Source organism: Cupressus sempervirens, chromosome 5 (assembly GCF_028749045.1).
Source record: "Cupressus sempervirens isolate cs-2001-9-10 chromosome 5, ASM2874904v1, whole genome shotgun sequence".
NCBI lineage: Eukaryota > Viridiplantae > Streptophyta > Pinopsida > Cupressales > Cupressaceae > Cupressus > Cupressus sempervirens.
In genome coordinates, this window is record NC_143122.1 from 56,781,625 (window position 1) to 56,794,452 (window position 12,828).

Below are 12,828 nucleotides of genomic sequence, written 5' to 3' on the forward strand. Positions count from 1 at the left end.
CAGCAGAGTCAGCAGTAGGATATGGATCAGCAACAACATTTTGAGTCAAAACCGTCGTAGGGACAACATGCAAATGAACAGAATCCTCATCCAAAGTAATACGAGAAGAGCTATCCAACCCATCTACATCCAAAGCAACTTTCTAAATTGTATAGTAATCATCTGAAACCCCAACCACCAAGAAGGTGATTTCTTAAATCTAACCTTATCAGAGGAGCATTGAGCAGCAAGATGGTTGGTTTTATGACATTTCCTACATTTGAAGGGATTACCTTCATAATCAAGAAGCTGAGTCCAAGAACCACTTGAAGAAGCTGACTTCAACATAGCAAGGAGCCCCTTATAGATATCCATCTCCACAAGGATGCGAGCATACGTTGTCCTATAGACATTGGAGGAGACCGAACCAACCAATAAGAAATCCCCAAGGTTTTCTCCCACAGCCTCCAAGACTGAGTTCTGCCAAAAGTGAAGGGGAAGATTCGACAACCTAACCCAAAGAGGAATCTTATTAAAGGACTCAGTAGTCAGATTAAATGTTGGATACCAAGGTTTGGCCATCAGGGGGAACCTTTCCTCCCAAGGGAAACCACAGCACAAGATGGAATTCCTGTCATCAGCATTAGCAAATTTCACAATAAAAAAACCCCTTGCCACAGGGTAAATCTAAACTAAATCCGAAACGATTGGTTCCCAAAATTTGGTGATCCAAGCATGCAAATCCGAGAGAGAGGGCCAAAAACCCCTAAAACGAAAAAATAGCAACAGTAGCAGAGAAATCATCCACATATGTATTGATCTTATTAACAATGTCTGATTCAAGATTAAGCACTATTGGATTACTGAAAGGAGCAGGTACAGCCGCACGACTAACCACAGCCGGAGGAGACCCCTTCCTTTGAACCAGAGCATTAATACCTGCTTCAAATGCAGCCACATCTACATAAGAGATAGCAGATTGACCCACAGCATCTTGAGACACATCAAGAAAGGTGTCCACAGCTGGAGCAGTAGTTTTAGGTCCTGCAGCAACAATCTTAGCCACAGTAGGAGGGGGCACAGGTTTCACCTAAACGGAAGAAGCCGCATGAGCAAATGCGGCAGAGAGTCGGACCACAGTAGAGGCCGCCTCCACACCAACGCAAGCCAGGGTGCAAAAGTTTGAAACGCATGAGCGAGAGCCATTCAACTATGATTTTAATATTATGATTGAGTGCAATTGTTACTTGTGTGAATTGGAAGCTTTGTCTGTGATTTGCATATGTTGTCTTTGATTCATGCAATCTTGTGTTCTTGGTAATAGAGTATAAAACAAGTTAGGAAGCAATCGGAGCCGAAGCTTTGACTGGGAGCATTTGTAGAAATATTAAGATTAGAACCCTTGACTGTAGCTAATATTTCTTTCTTGATTCACAAAATAGTTAGACTACTTTATTTCTGGAAGTCTTTGAGCCCCAAGAGTAAAGATAACTCTTATAGATTAAGACAGGACTTAGAGTCAAATCGGTACAAATTTAACTAGCCTTTGTGTTAGTATTAGTTTATCGATATCGCCATTTTTAAGCTACTAGATAGAAGTGTAGTTAGAGATTTTATCGTACCCATTTCTCGCTCTGCGGGTAAGTGGATTCATTCCTGAAAGTTTAAGAGGAAAGAATATTGGTAACACCCCTTACAAAATCTCTCAACTTCTTGCTTACCTTGAGTTGATCCAAGGAACAATGAGAAGGGGGAGCCTTCTCTTTAAAATATGAGACACTTTGTCTCACACACTATGGATGGTCATCCTATTTTGCGACTGGATTTTACCCAACACTGACGGTTGCAAAATATCCACCCAACAACCATAATAGAAGAAAACACATGTACAATTGAGAGAATGGTATTTATGGACTCAATAGTGTACAAGATTTTTGCTCAACATTTCGAATCACACTCCATGATCCATCCTCATATGTGTTCCTGTGGCTCTCTTCATCCTAATGATGGATCACGAAGTGTGATCTGAAACATTGATGCAAAAATCTTATACACAATTCAATCCAGAAACAGCATTCTCTCTATTCAATGGATTGTCAAAATCTGTTAGTATTAACACATATACAATGGCACAAACAGATTACTGGGGCCCCAGTATGAGCTGGACCCAGGAATTCTAATGATCTTTAGAGAATTTCAAAAGACAAATTCCTTAGTGTTGTGCTCAACAAATGCATTTTTTTTTAAATCTTGAGATACTAGTTTTGGAATTAACTATATGTACTCCAATTGTAAGCAGACTGACAATGTTCAAATTATTCCCAAGCATAGGCATTAGGTTCAAAATTAATCATCCAGCAGTACAAATTTGAGCAATAAACTAACATAAAAGATAGAAATGCCACTGTGTAGTTCTACATAAGCTTGGCTATTAGGTCAAAATCCACACAATTTATACTTGTGAGCTTCCATGGAGTATGGTCATTGGATTGGAACCTAGGCATATGAATTTGAGCAAGAATCAAAATAAACGGAAAGAAATCCACTTATAAGCTTCAACTTAAGGATCTAATTAATATGCCAAATAAACAAGGGCTTCAACCATGAACTTAAAAACAACTTAAACCTTTCAATATTGAAGTCACCCTTCAGTGACTCATTTAACATCAGAAAGAATCTCTCCTCTTACTGATGTCATGAGCTTGAATGGTAATTAGCATTCATTGCATCAGTGTTGCATGTTATCTTTTAATTACAGCTTCCCAGATGAATTAAAATGGCTTCACAACATAGAAAATCCATACTAAAATTCAAGCTTGGCATGAAACTTCAGATACAATTAAACAAAGTAATTTATCGCATGAAACTTGCATTAGTTAATTTGTATTTTCAATACTAGGACTGCAAGTGAACAAGCTTTCATTCTCTGTCATAAGGAAAATTACAACTCTATTTGGCTTATTAAAGCAAGCAATCATCAATGGGTAAGAGTTTCAGAAGACAACAAAGGATGCAATCTCTTTGAGGAGAAGTTGTTAACTCTTTGTGGAGCATTTGATTTAGTTATTTGCAATGGCGTGCCTAGATGAGTTAAGTCTGGTAATTTCACTTGCAATACCTACAGTGGCACTATTACAATAATGGATAAGTCGTCTATTATTAGTTAATGGTTATCTATTGTAAATATCTTAAGCTTTAGTTTGCTTTCGTTTTTTGCTTTCTCTAGAATAGAATGTTTCTATTGTTTATGATCGTTTCCTAAGCAAACATCGTCTCATTCTTTTGTATATATTGACCTTTCGGTCTCTGTTAATATCAAGCAAATATTTACCAATTATCTCGTAATATGGGATCAGAGCTAATACTTAAAGTTTTTCGAAAAAATTTATAATTTCTTCTTGAAATTATTTGTTTAAATTTTTTAAAAAAAAATTCAATCAATTTTCTCTAAAACCCGCCTAGTGTTTTCTACCTGGAGAAATCTCGAGCTAGGATTTTGCGACTCCTCTGAAAATCACAATTTCTTTTTTAGTCTAGTTCTGCAAACGACGTATTGAAAAAAGTCTAAATTTCATGGTCGGCTTTTACCAAAAACTCTGGAAAAATCGTGGTTGTTTTTTATCGAAAAAAAACGCAGGTGCTTGTGACTGGTCCGAATTTAACACTGCAACCCGTGGTCGTTTGTACTCAGCAAATCGTGCTCGTTTGCACTCTACAAATTGAGTTGTTTTTTTGTAGTGTGATTTGTATCCAACAAAAAACAGCTCTGCTCCTGCCAAATCCACATTTTTTAAGGGCAATCATAGTCATTTTCAAATGGCTCTATGTTTTTTTATCACAACAAATACCTATTTGCAACCTGCCACTGCTAAATCGACTTTTTTTCCAAAAAAATCAACGTTTTTTGCCATTTTGACCTCCATGGCTGCCGACTGATTTTCTACCCGAAACCCTAATTTTTGGAGTTGAAAATTTTTTATTGCAAATTCTTGATGGGTTTTTCGAAAGCTCAACTGGGTTGTCACCCCTTTTTTTTGGATGCCTCGATTTCTTGAGCCAGTGGATCCAAAAACCGATAGCATATTCCTTCTAAATTTTTCGAGCTCTCTTCTAGGTCACTCTCTGATTCTTCTAGGTCTTCTGAATCTTTTCCTCGAAGAACGTGCCTTTACAAATTTTCACAGTTTTTCATTGAAAAATGTGTCATGGCATCTCTAACAAATATTTTGCTCGAGCACAACTCCAAATTCAATGGTCACAATTATGGCACCTAGAAGCAGCACATCATCGCAATTTTTGAATATTGGAACGTCGATCAACTTGTTCTGGGTGTTACGAAGCATCTGACTTCTCCGAGTTCTGATCAAGATACATGGGATCTGAATAATCGAGAGGCAGTGATGCTTCTCAAATTATCTGTGGCTAATGATCAGCTTTCTCAGATTCCATTCGGCAAGACAACTGTCGAAATCTGAACACATCTCAAAGATCTTCATGAGACTTCTACGAAGAGCAGAGCCTTCTTTCTGAAAAACACTCTATTTTCTATTATCATAGATGAGCGCACCTCGCTCCAGGCACACCTGAATCAGATTCAAGAAATTCATGATTAGTTACTTGCCGTCGGTTGCAAGATGGAGGAAGAGGATATTGTGGTTATCACTCTTCGGAGTTTACCAAAATCCTATGAGTATTTTATCGAGACTCTCAACATCACATCTACTGGTGTTGATTTGAAGTTCACTGATCTCTACACCTTGTTGCTTCAACAAGATCGATGGAAACAACAATTCGGTAGCAGCTTCAGTTCCACCTCCACAAAGTGAGCTTTTGTTATGAAATCCTTTCAGAAGGATAAAGGCAAGTTTCAGCAACCATCTCAGCAGAAGTCTCTTGCTCTAGCTTCTGATGGTTCCAGAAAGAAGAACATTCAATGCAACTACTGCCACAAGTTTGGTCACATAGGTTGAATGTTGGAGACGCTTAGCTACACAATCTAAGCAGTCAAGTTCACAACCCAAAGCGAATAGTGCAGAGCACCCTGAGTAGGCGAAATTTGCCTTTTACACCTTCATGGCTAAAAGACCTGCAAATCATGTGAAGTCGTCTGCCTGGTACATTGATTCAGGTGCCTCTCGTCATTTCACTCACCGCTTAGACTCTATTATTTTTGGTGGCAGAGAAGAGTACACGATTGTCGGTAAAGGCAACATTCAAATTCAGTCTGTTGGGAGGAATCTCATATTCCTTGATGTGTACTACATTCTAGGGATGGAACTAGATCTACTCTCAGTCAGTCAGTTGCTACGACATTCTCCACACTTGGCAATCACCTTTAGTTCACATCAGTGCACTATCACTGATCGGGCGACACAGTCGACTGTTGTAGTGGGTCTTGAGGATCATGGTCTTTTCAGACTTACTGATTCTGGTGATTCTTAGGACTTAGCTATGGTTGTTCGGCGATCTTCTGTCAGCACACTTTGGCATCAGTGATATGGGCATTTAAATGTGCATTATCTCTCACAGCTTGCTCGGGATGAGCTTGTTCTTGGCTTTCCAGAGATTTAGACTCAACACCTTGGAGTTTGTGATGCATGCCAGGCTAGGAAGCAACATCGCACACCTTTCACCAGTGGCGATTCTTGGCGAGCTTCTTAGGCACTTCAGCTTGTTCATGCCGATATCTGTGGCCCTATGGCCACTCCTTTTGTTCTTGGGTCTAGGTATTTTCTGTTGTTTGTTGATAATTTCAGTAGAAAAATGTGGGTTTATTTCTTTCAAAAGAAATCAAATGCATTAACTAAATTTCAGAAGTTTAAAACCTTAGTTGAAAAAGAATCTAGGAAATCTATTATTACTCTTAGATCAAACAATGGGGGGAATTTTGTTCTAATGTTTTCTCCAGCTTCTTGGATACACATGGCATCAAACGCCAGTTAACCACACCCCACACACCACAATAGAACAGTGTAGTTGAATGATGGAACAAGACAATCACTAAGATGGCTCATTCCATGCTCGAACACAGACATGTTCTGAAGCAGTTAACACTGCAGTTTATCTGTTAAACCGGTCACCCACAGTGGCGATCAAAGGTAAAACTCCGGAAGAGGCTTGGTCAGGTCGCAAGCCCAGAATTGGTCACCTGAAGGTTTTTGGCTCCCTTGCTTTTGTTTGGATCCCTGATGCGTCACGCACCAAGTTGGATGCCAAGAGTCAAAAACCGATGCTTGTTGGATATAACAGTCTTCACAAAGCCTACCGCTTGACTAATGTTGAGACATCTCATCTCATTTACAGTCGCAATGAAGTCTTTGACGAGCAATGAGGACCATTCATGCCTATTTCTCCTGTTCCTGATCCAGCAGACCAGCCTATGATGACTCATGATTTGGGAGTTCGGCTTCCATTAGGTCCACATGATGGGAGGACTCCAGTAGCTCCTGCAGCTCCAGTTATACCATTGATACCTATACACAGACACCTTCGGCTTCTCTTGTAGGATCACTTTGCTTGTAGATGCTTCACCTGAGTTTGATCCAGATTCTTCTGATGAGGATCCTGCTGATCAAGCATCTCCTAGTTCTACTATTGGTCATTCTCCTATCCGACCTAAGTGGTGGGTTAAGATACTTGATGATCTTTGTGAAGATGAGCTCACTGATGGGAGAACTGCTTAGAAAAAGAGCAAAACTACAGATACTGTTAACTTTGCTCTTATGGCCAACATTCACAGTGTGTTTGAACTTCAAAAATATTCTGAGGCTAAAGGAATTCTGGAGTGGGAACAGGCCATGACATCTGAACAACAAAGCCTGTTGAAGAACAACACTTGGGTCATTTTTGATCTTCCACCAAAGAAGAAACCCACTAGCTGCAAATGGGTCTACAAAATCAAATACAAATCAGATGGTACTTTGGACAAGTACAAAGCTCGTTTAGTAGCAAAGGGCTTTTCTCAGCATCAGGGCATTAATTATGAGGAGACCTTTGCTCCTACTGCAAAGATGAGCACCATCAAATTAGTCCTAGCCATGGCAGCACAGTTTGGTTGGATCTCCATGAAGAGGTCTACATGACGCAACCTCCTAGTTTCAAGGTTGCTGGTAAAGACGATCAAGTTCTCAAATTGGTAAAAGCTCTCTATGGCTTAAAGCAGGCCCCTCGAGCATGGTACATCAAGATTGATAAGTACCTCAGTGATCAAGGCTTCAAGAGGAGTTCTTCATAATCAAATCTCTACATCAAAACTACTGACAGTGACATCATCCTTCTAGTTATTTATGTGGATGATTTCATCATCATTGGCAGTTCGGCATCTTTGATTCAAGGAATCAACAAAATTTATGCCAATCTTTTGATATGACTGACCTTGGGCTCATGCATTATTGCTGAGGTGTTGAAGTTTGGCAACAGTCTTCTGGTATATTCATCTCTCAGTCCAAATATGTTAGGGCCCTGTTAGACAAATTTTGAATGCAAGATTGCAAACCTGCATCTACACATATGGAGAAAGGTCTCAAGTTATCAGCAAAGTCTAATTCTCCTTCCGTTGATGATACTACATATAGGCAACTAGTAGGCAGCCTCATCTACCTCTTTGCTACCAGACCTAATATCAGCTTCGCAGTCAACTATATTTCACGCTTTATGACAGCTCCTAAGGCTGATCATTGGATGGTAGCAAAGCGTGTGCTTCGTTATGTGAAGGGCACTTCAAATTATGGACTTTTGTACTCTCAAAGTTCTAATCCTAAACTCAGTGGGTTCACAGATTCTGATTGGGCAGGCTCTGTTGATGATAAAATGTCAACCTCTAGATATGTGTTCAGTTTGGGATCTGGTGCAATCACATGGACCAGCAAGAAGCAGTAAGCAGTTTCTCTCTCTTCTACGGAGGCTGAATACAAAGGGACTATTAAGGCAGGATGTGAAGTTGTTTGGCTTCGTCGGATGCTTACGGATATGCAGATGTCACCAGCTAGACCGACTACTCTGTTTGTTGATAACAAAAGTGTTATCAAGTTAACACGAAATCCAATCTTCCATGAACGAACCAAGCATGTGGATGTTGACTGTCATTACATACGACAACTGGATGAAGACGGGACTATAGATTTGCAGTATGTTCCTACCACAAATCAGACTGCAGATATTCTCACCAAGCCTCTTGGTCCTCATAAGTTTGTCAAATTCAGAGGACAGCTTGGTGTGTTAGATAGATTAACCATTAAGGGAGGGTATTACAACAATAGATAAGTCGTCTATTATTAGTTAATGGTTATCTATTGCAAATATCTTAAGCTTTAGTTTGCTTTCGTTTTTTGCTTTCTCTAGAATAGAATGTTTCCATTCTTTACGATTGTTTCCTAAGGAAACATCATCTCATTCTTTTGTATATATCGACCTTTCGGTCTCTGTTAATATCAAGCAAATATTTACCAATTACCTTGTAATAGGCACAAGAGTAGGGGATTATGTGATTTGCTCACATGGCTAGTGTAGAATATGGAGGATGGTTCAATTGGTGAACAACATAAGGATTTAAATTCTTATCACAATTCTATTTATTTAAGCATATCTTGGACTGAGATTTGAAAAGAAGCAATACGTGGCAAAAACTCAATGCATTCAACAATCTTCCTCAAAGAGCAGAATTCTTTTGAGTCAAAATAATTGCAGCACATTCAAGATAGCACTTGAGATATTTGTTAAGAGGGAAAAAAATCCATTGCATGGCCATCTCAGTCACATGCTAACAAACTTGATTCAAAATGTACTGGACAAGTGCAAAAGGGCAATAAATAAGAAGCCTGAAACAAATTGTTTTCCCATTTATGCTTGGTTTCTTTGAAAGAGTCGAACAAGGAGAAAAATAATGTCATTGCAAGCAGATTTTAAGAAAGAAAAAAGCTAATTTCATGATCACAAGGTGGGAAGAGATAATCTTTCTTGGGAAAAATATCCCCAAGTTATTTTGGAAAGAATTGCAATCAAGACAAAAGCAAATGGAGAGTAATATTACAGATTCTTAGTGATTTGATTATGCTAGGCAGCTTTACGAGCAGGATTCTAAGGTCCCTCTCCTCAAAACTTGTATTATAATTTTCACTGTTCAAGAGATAGAGTTGGGTGTCAAGAAATTAGGTGTTGGAAAAGCAAAAGACCTTGCTGATCTTCAAGAAGGAAAGAAATGTATTGCATTTAGCATTATAAAAAATTCAACAACATTCAGCAGGGTTTTCCTTTAGATTGGACAACTAGTCTTGCTATTCCTCTTTTCAAAACTGGTGACATCAACAATCCTTTCAATTATAGAACCATTATAATAAACCCTTTGTTTGCAAAGTTATTAGGAATTATGCTAGAAACAGAACTAGCAAGTGGACATGTGATGAACCCATAAAAGTGAGGCCACCTAGCCTAGACAGCAGTGCTGGCTGCCAACAACGAAATTTCATCTCCTTCCTGAAAAACCAGGAAAAGATCAGGTTGTTGCCATTTGTGCGGTCTTATCTTGTGTAGGATGAAAAGAATTAAATTTTTGCCTTGAACCTTCTCGTAAGAACTACCAACTTCTTGAAGAAGTCCAATTTTGTCTTGTCATCACAGTTGTCTCCTAGAAGGAAACTCAGGTTTTCTGCCAACTGTATAATCTTGTATTCTTGCAGAAAATCAGATTTTTGTTTCGTCTTGTTTTGTTTTATATCTCCTAACACCTTCTAGAAATGGGCCAAATCAGATAGTTTACTTGCCTGGTTAATTAACTGCCCCACATAGGTATTTATAGAGGACTCTACAATGTTTTTTGATCATGCAGAACATTCGTTTTTTGTCTTTGAACATGTTGGATCTTGGGACAAAACCCCCATGTGATCTATTCAACCTGAAAGATCAAACTATGCCATCATAAGTTTTTGTCAGTTCTATATACATATTGATTCTGGAATTCGCATCTGCTATATCATATTGGTTTGTTGATGTTCTAAATCTGCGTAAGCATCATTATATATTTAAATAATCTACAAGAGATTTGGAGATTCTTGCAGTGAAAGTTGCTTCTCCTAAATCCATATTGTGCAATTAGTTTGCCTTTTTAATTTTAAATTTAAGAAAAACTGAGATTTATATCATAGAGACCTTGAGCTCTTTACAGGGCAGGAAAAAAGGATAAACGTGCTAAAGGGAAAGCACATTTCAGACCTAAGCATTCCACAGTTGATTACAGTATAACTTTGAGGCACATCATTGATAAAGGTTGGAAGAAAAAGGAGGAATCATTTTGCTGCTTTGTAGATTTCAAAAAAGCTTTTGACACAACCCCTAGGGACAAGATTTGGCTCGGGTTGGAGAAACTTGGGGTCCCTATTCATCTTAGAGCTTATGTTCATAGGCTATATGAGGAGGTTAAAGTCAAACTCCCAACTTCATATGGCATCTCCAAAAAATTTAGAAGTTATATAGGTGTCAAGCAAGGGTACCCATTCCCTACCCTTTTTGGTTTATATATTGTCAAACTTGAAGAGTGGTTAGATTTACAAGGATGGTGTTAATTTGGTTGAGTTATGCAGATGACTTAATCTGATCTCTAATTCTACTCTTGGCTTACGAAAACACTTACTTTTCCTTCAGCATTTTTGTAGAATGGTGGTGATGCAAGTTAATATTAACAAGACAAAAGTGATATTTTTCTCTAATAGAGAAAACATAACTAGCGTAAGTTTTACTTTGAAGATAGTACTCTTGAAGAAGTTTGAGATTACAAATACCTCAATTGACTTCAATAAAAATTTAAGTTGGGAAGGGTTCAAAAAGAAACGAATTTTGGGAGATTGAAAAGTGTTTTATGCTTTCCAAAATAGATGTAGAGAGGCAAAGCTATAGGATTGGAAAACTACCCAAACTCTTTTTGGAATTTTAGTACTTCCAGTTGTTCTAGAACTATGGTTGTGAACCATAGGTCAGTGGCACTTCCGATTTACAGTGGAAGGAAATTAAGAAAATGAAAAAATGCTTGAGTACATATAAGTTCAAAATTAAAAGTTTAGTCCCAATGATATCATGTTGAATGAGGTGGGGGTGGCTCTTGTTGAAGCAATTGCTATGGTGCGACTCATACGATATTTAAAAAGAATTTGAGCAAATAGATGAGGGCAGATGGCCTAAGAATGTCTTCAATGAGATATTGCGCATTTGAAAGAAGACTCGGAATGTCAAAACAACAAATGGTTTAGTACCTTGGATATTTACTTGAATTTGTGCCCCACAAATAGTAAAGAGATAAAGACTTTTGTTATGAATAAATTACACACGGGTTCTTGGTATAAAGGTTTAACAAGAAAGAGAGAGACTATTATATTGCAGAGGTTAATACCCCTAATAATCATCATCAAAAAGCGTAAATAGGGGCCAATATCTCTTGGAGAGAAAAAATTCTTATCGCTCAATGAAGAACCAACTCTTGTCAACTTTATTGTGAAACTAGGGATTGGAAAAGACCAAAAGAAGCTTAGGAAGAAAGACTGCATTTTCTGTACTTACTATAAAGTGGAAATAGAAAAGCATTTCATTTTAGAGTGTGGTACCTTAAAGGGCAGCAGCAACAATTATGTTACTATCTTGACAGCTAACTCTTGGGTAGATTTATTCAACCAGAGGACTACTGAGCAGGTAGAGGCACCCATCATCAAATCCACAAGAGAAAGGGGCCAAAAATGCAGAAATCGGTGTGAGAGGTAGTCTGTCCTACAGGTTATCTAGGACGTTAAAATTAATTTGTTTCTTTCTTTCTTTCAGACTGACCTCTTTCTTTCAGACTGACCTTTTTTCTTCCAAAGACACAGACAAACACATAGAAAATGCATATACAAATTAACATGTGTACACACAAGACAATCTACACAATGACATATTCAAACATTTATATACAGAAACATACGGAATTGCATTCGTACACACACGAGCAAAATATAGATGAAAACGTACACATAGAGAGGCAAATACAGAATTGTACGCACGATATACATAGATCAAGTAGAAGAAGAAATTTTCCTCTGGGTGTTTCTATAATACCTGTTGTACAGCGCTGTTACCCCATTTTAGTTGAGAACTGTCGTCGTAGTCATCATAATCATCCCTTTCATATTCTTCAGACCACCAGGGATTACCGTCATCAAATTCGTCATCCTCAGCAATCCCGCTCTTGAAATTGACCCCCCCAAAGCCTTCTGAATCAGAATTCCAGTAACCAAATTCTCTTTCGTCTCTTGAAAAGTTCCACTTGTATGAATATCTGTTTGTTAGTCTAACAGTAGATCTGCCCACCAAAAGTACTGGTTTGGAATAGTGAATAAGTGGATGACGAATATCTGGACAGAACGCATTGCATTTTCCACAAGTGTGGCCAAGTCCCGAGAATGGGGGAGGAATGGGACTCAAGTTCATCCTAGTTCCCTAGTTCATGCTTCCGACAATGGCATGGCATTAACCCAAACAAAACAGAGGATTCAGTTCATTTTTCTATTGGGTACGAAGAACCACATAAGGTGTGTTGAAAGCTGAACACGACACAAAACTAAAACAGATAAGGCGAGTGCGATCGTCGTTCATGGTTTGGTTTTGTTACCCGCCAATAAATTTTAGCACCTATTTAAGAACAACTTTTAACGTCTCCCTAAACATTAAAGAGTTTATAGCCTAGGACATTTAGTCTAGCAATTACATTTAGTCTTAAGCAAATTCAATTCTTTTTATAAATACAATAATGAGAAGTTCCACTTATTGTTTAATCATTTTATTACTGAAAAGACTATTCTAGGAATCAGTTGTTGGGACATTAACATAATT

At 38.2% G+C, this 12,828-nt stretch overlaps 1 protein-coding gene across 1 annotated transcript in view; it reads right to left on the reverse strand.

The window, feature by feature from the left end:
• LOC149554533 (uncharacterized) overlaps window positions 1-12,612 on the reverse strand; it is a 47,174-nt gene extending 34,562 nt beyond the window's left edge. The window contains exon 1 of the mRNA XM_089828578.1: window positions 12,055-12,612. Coding sequence (XP_089684704.1) covers window positions 12,055-12,426 — 372 coding nt within the window. The 5' untranslated portion in view covers window positions 12,427-12,612. The remainder of the gene's footprint in view (window positions 1-12,054) is intronic.
• Window positions 12,613-12,828: the final 216 nt, after the last annotated feature.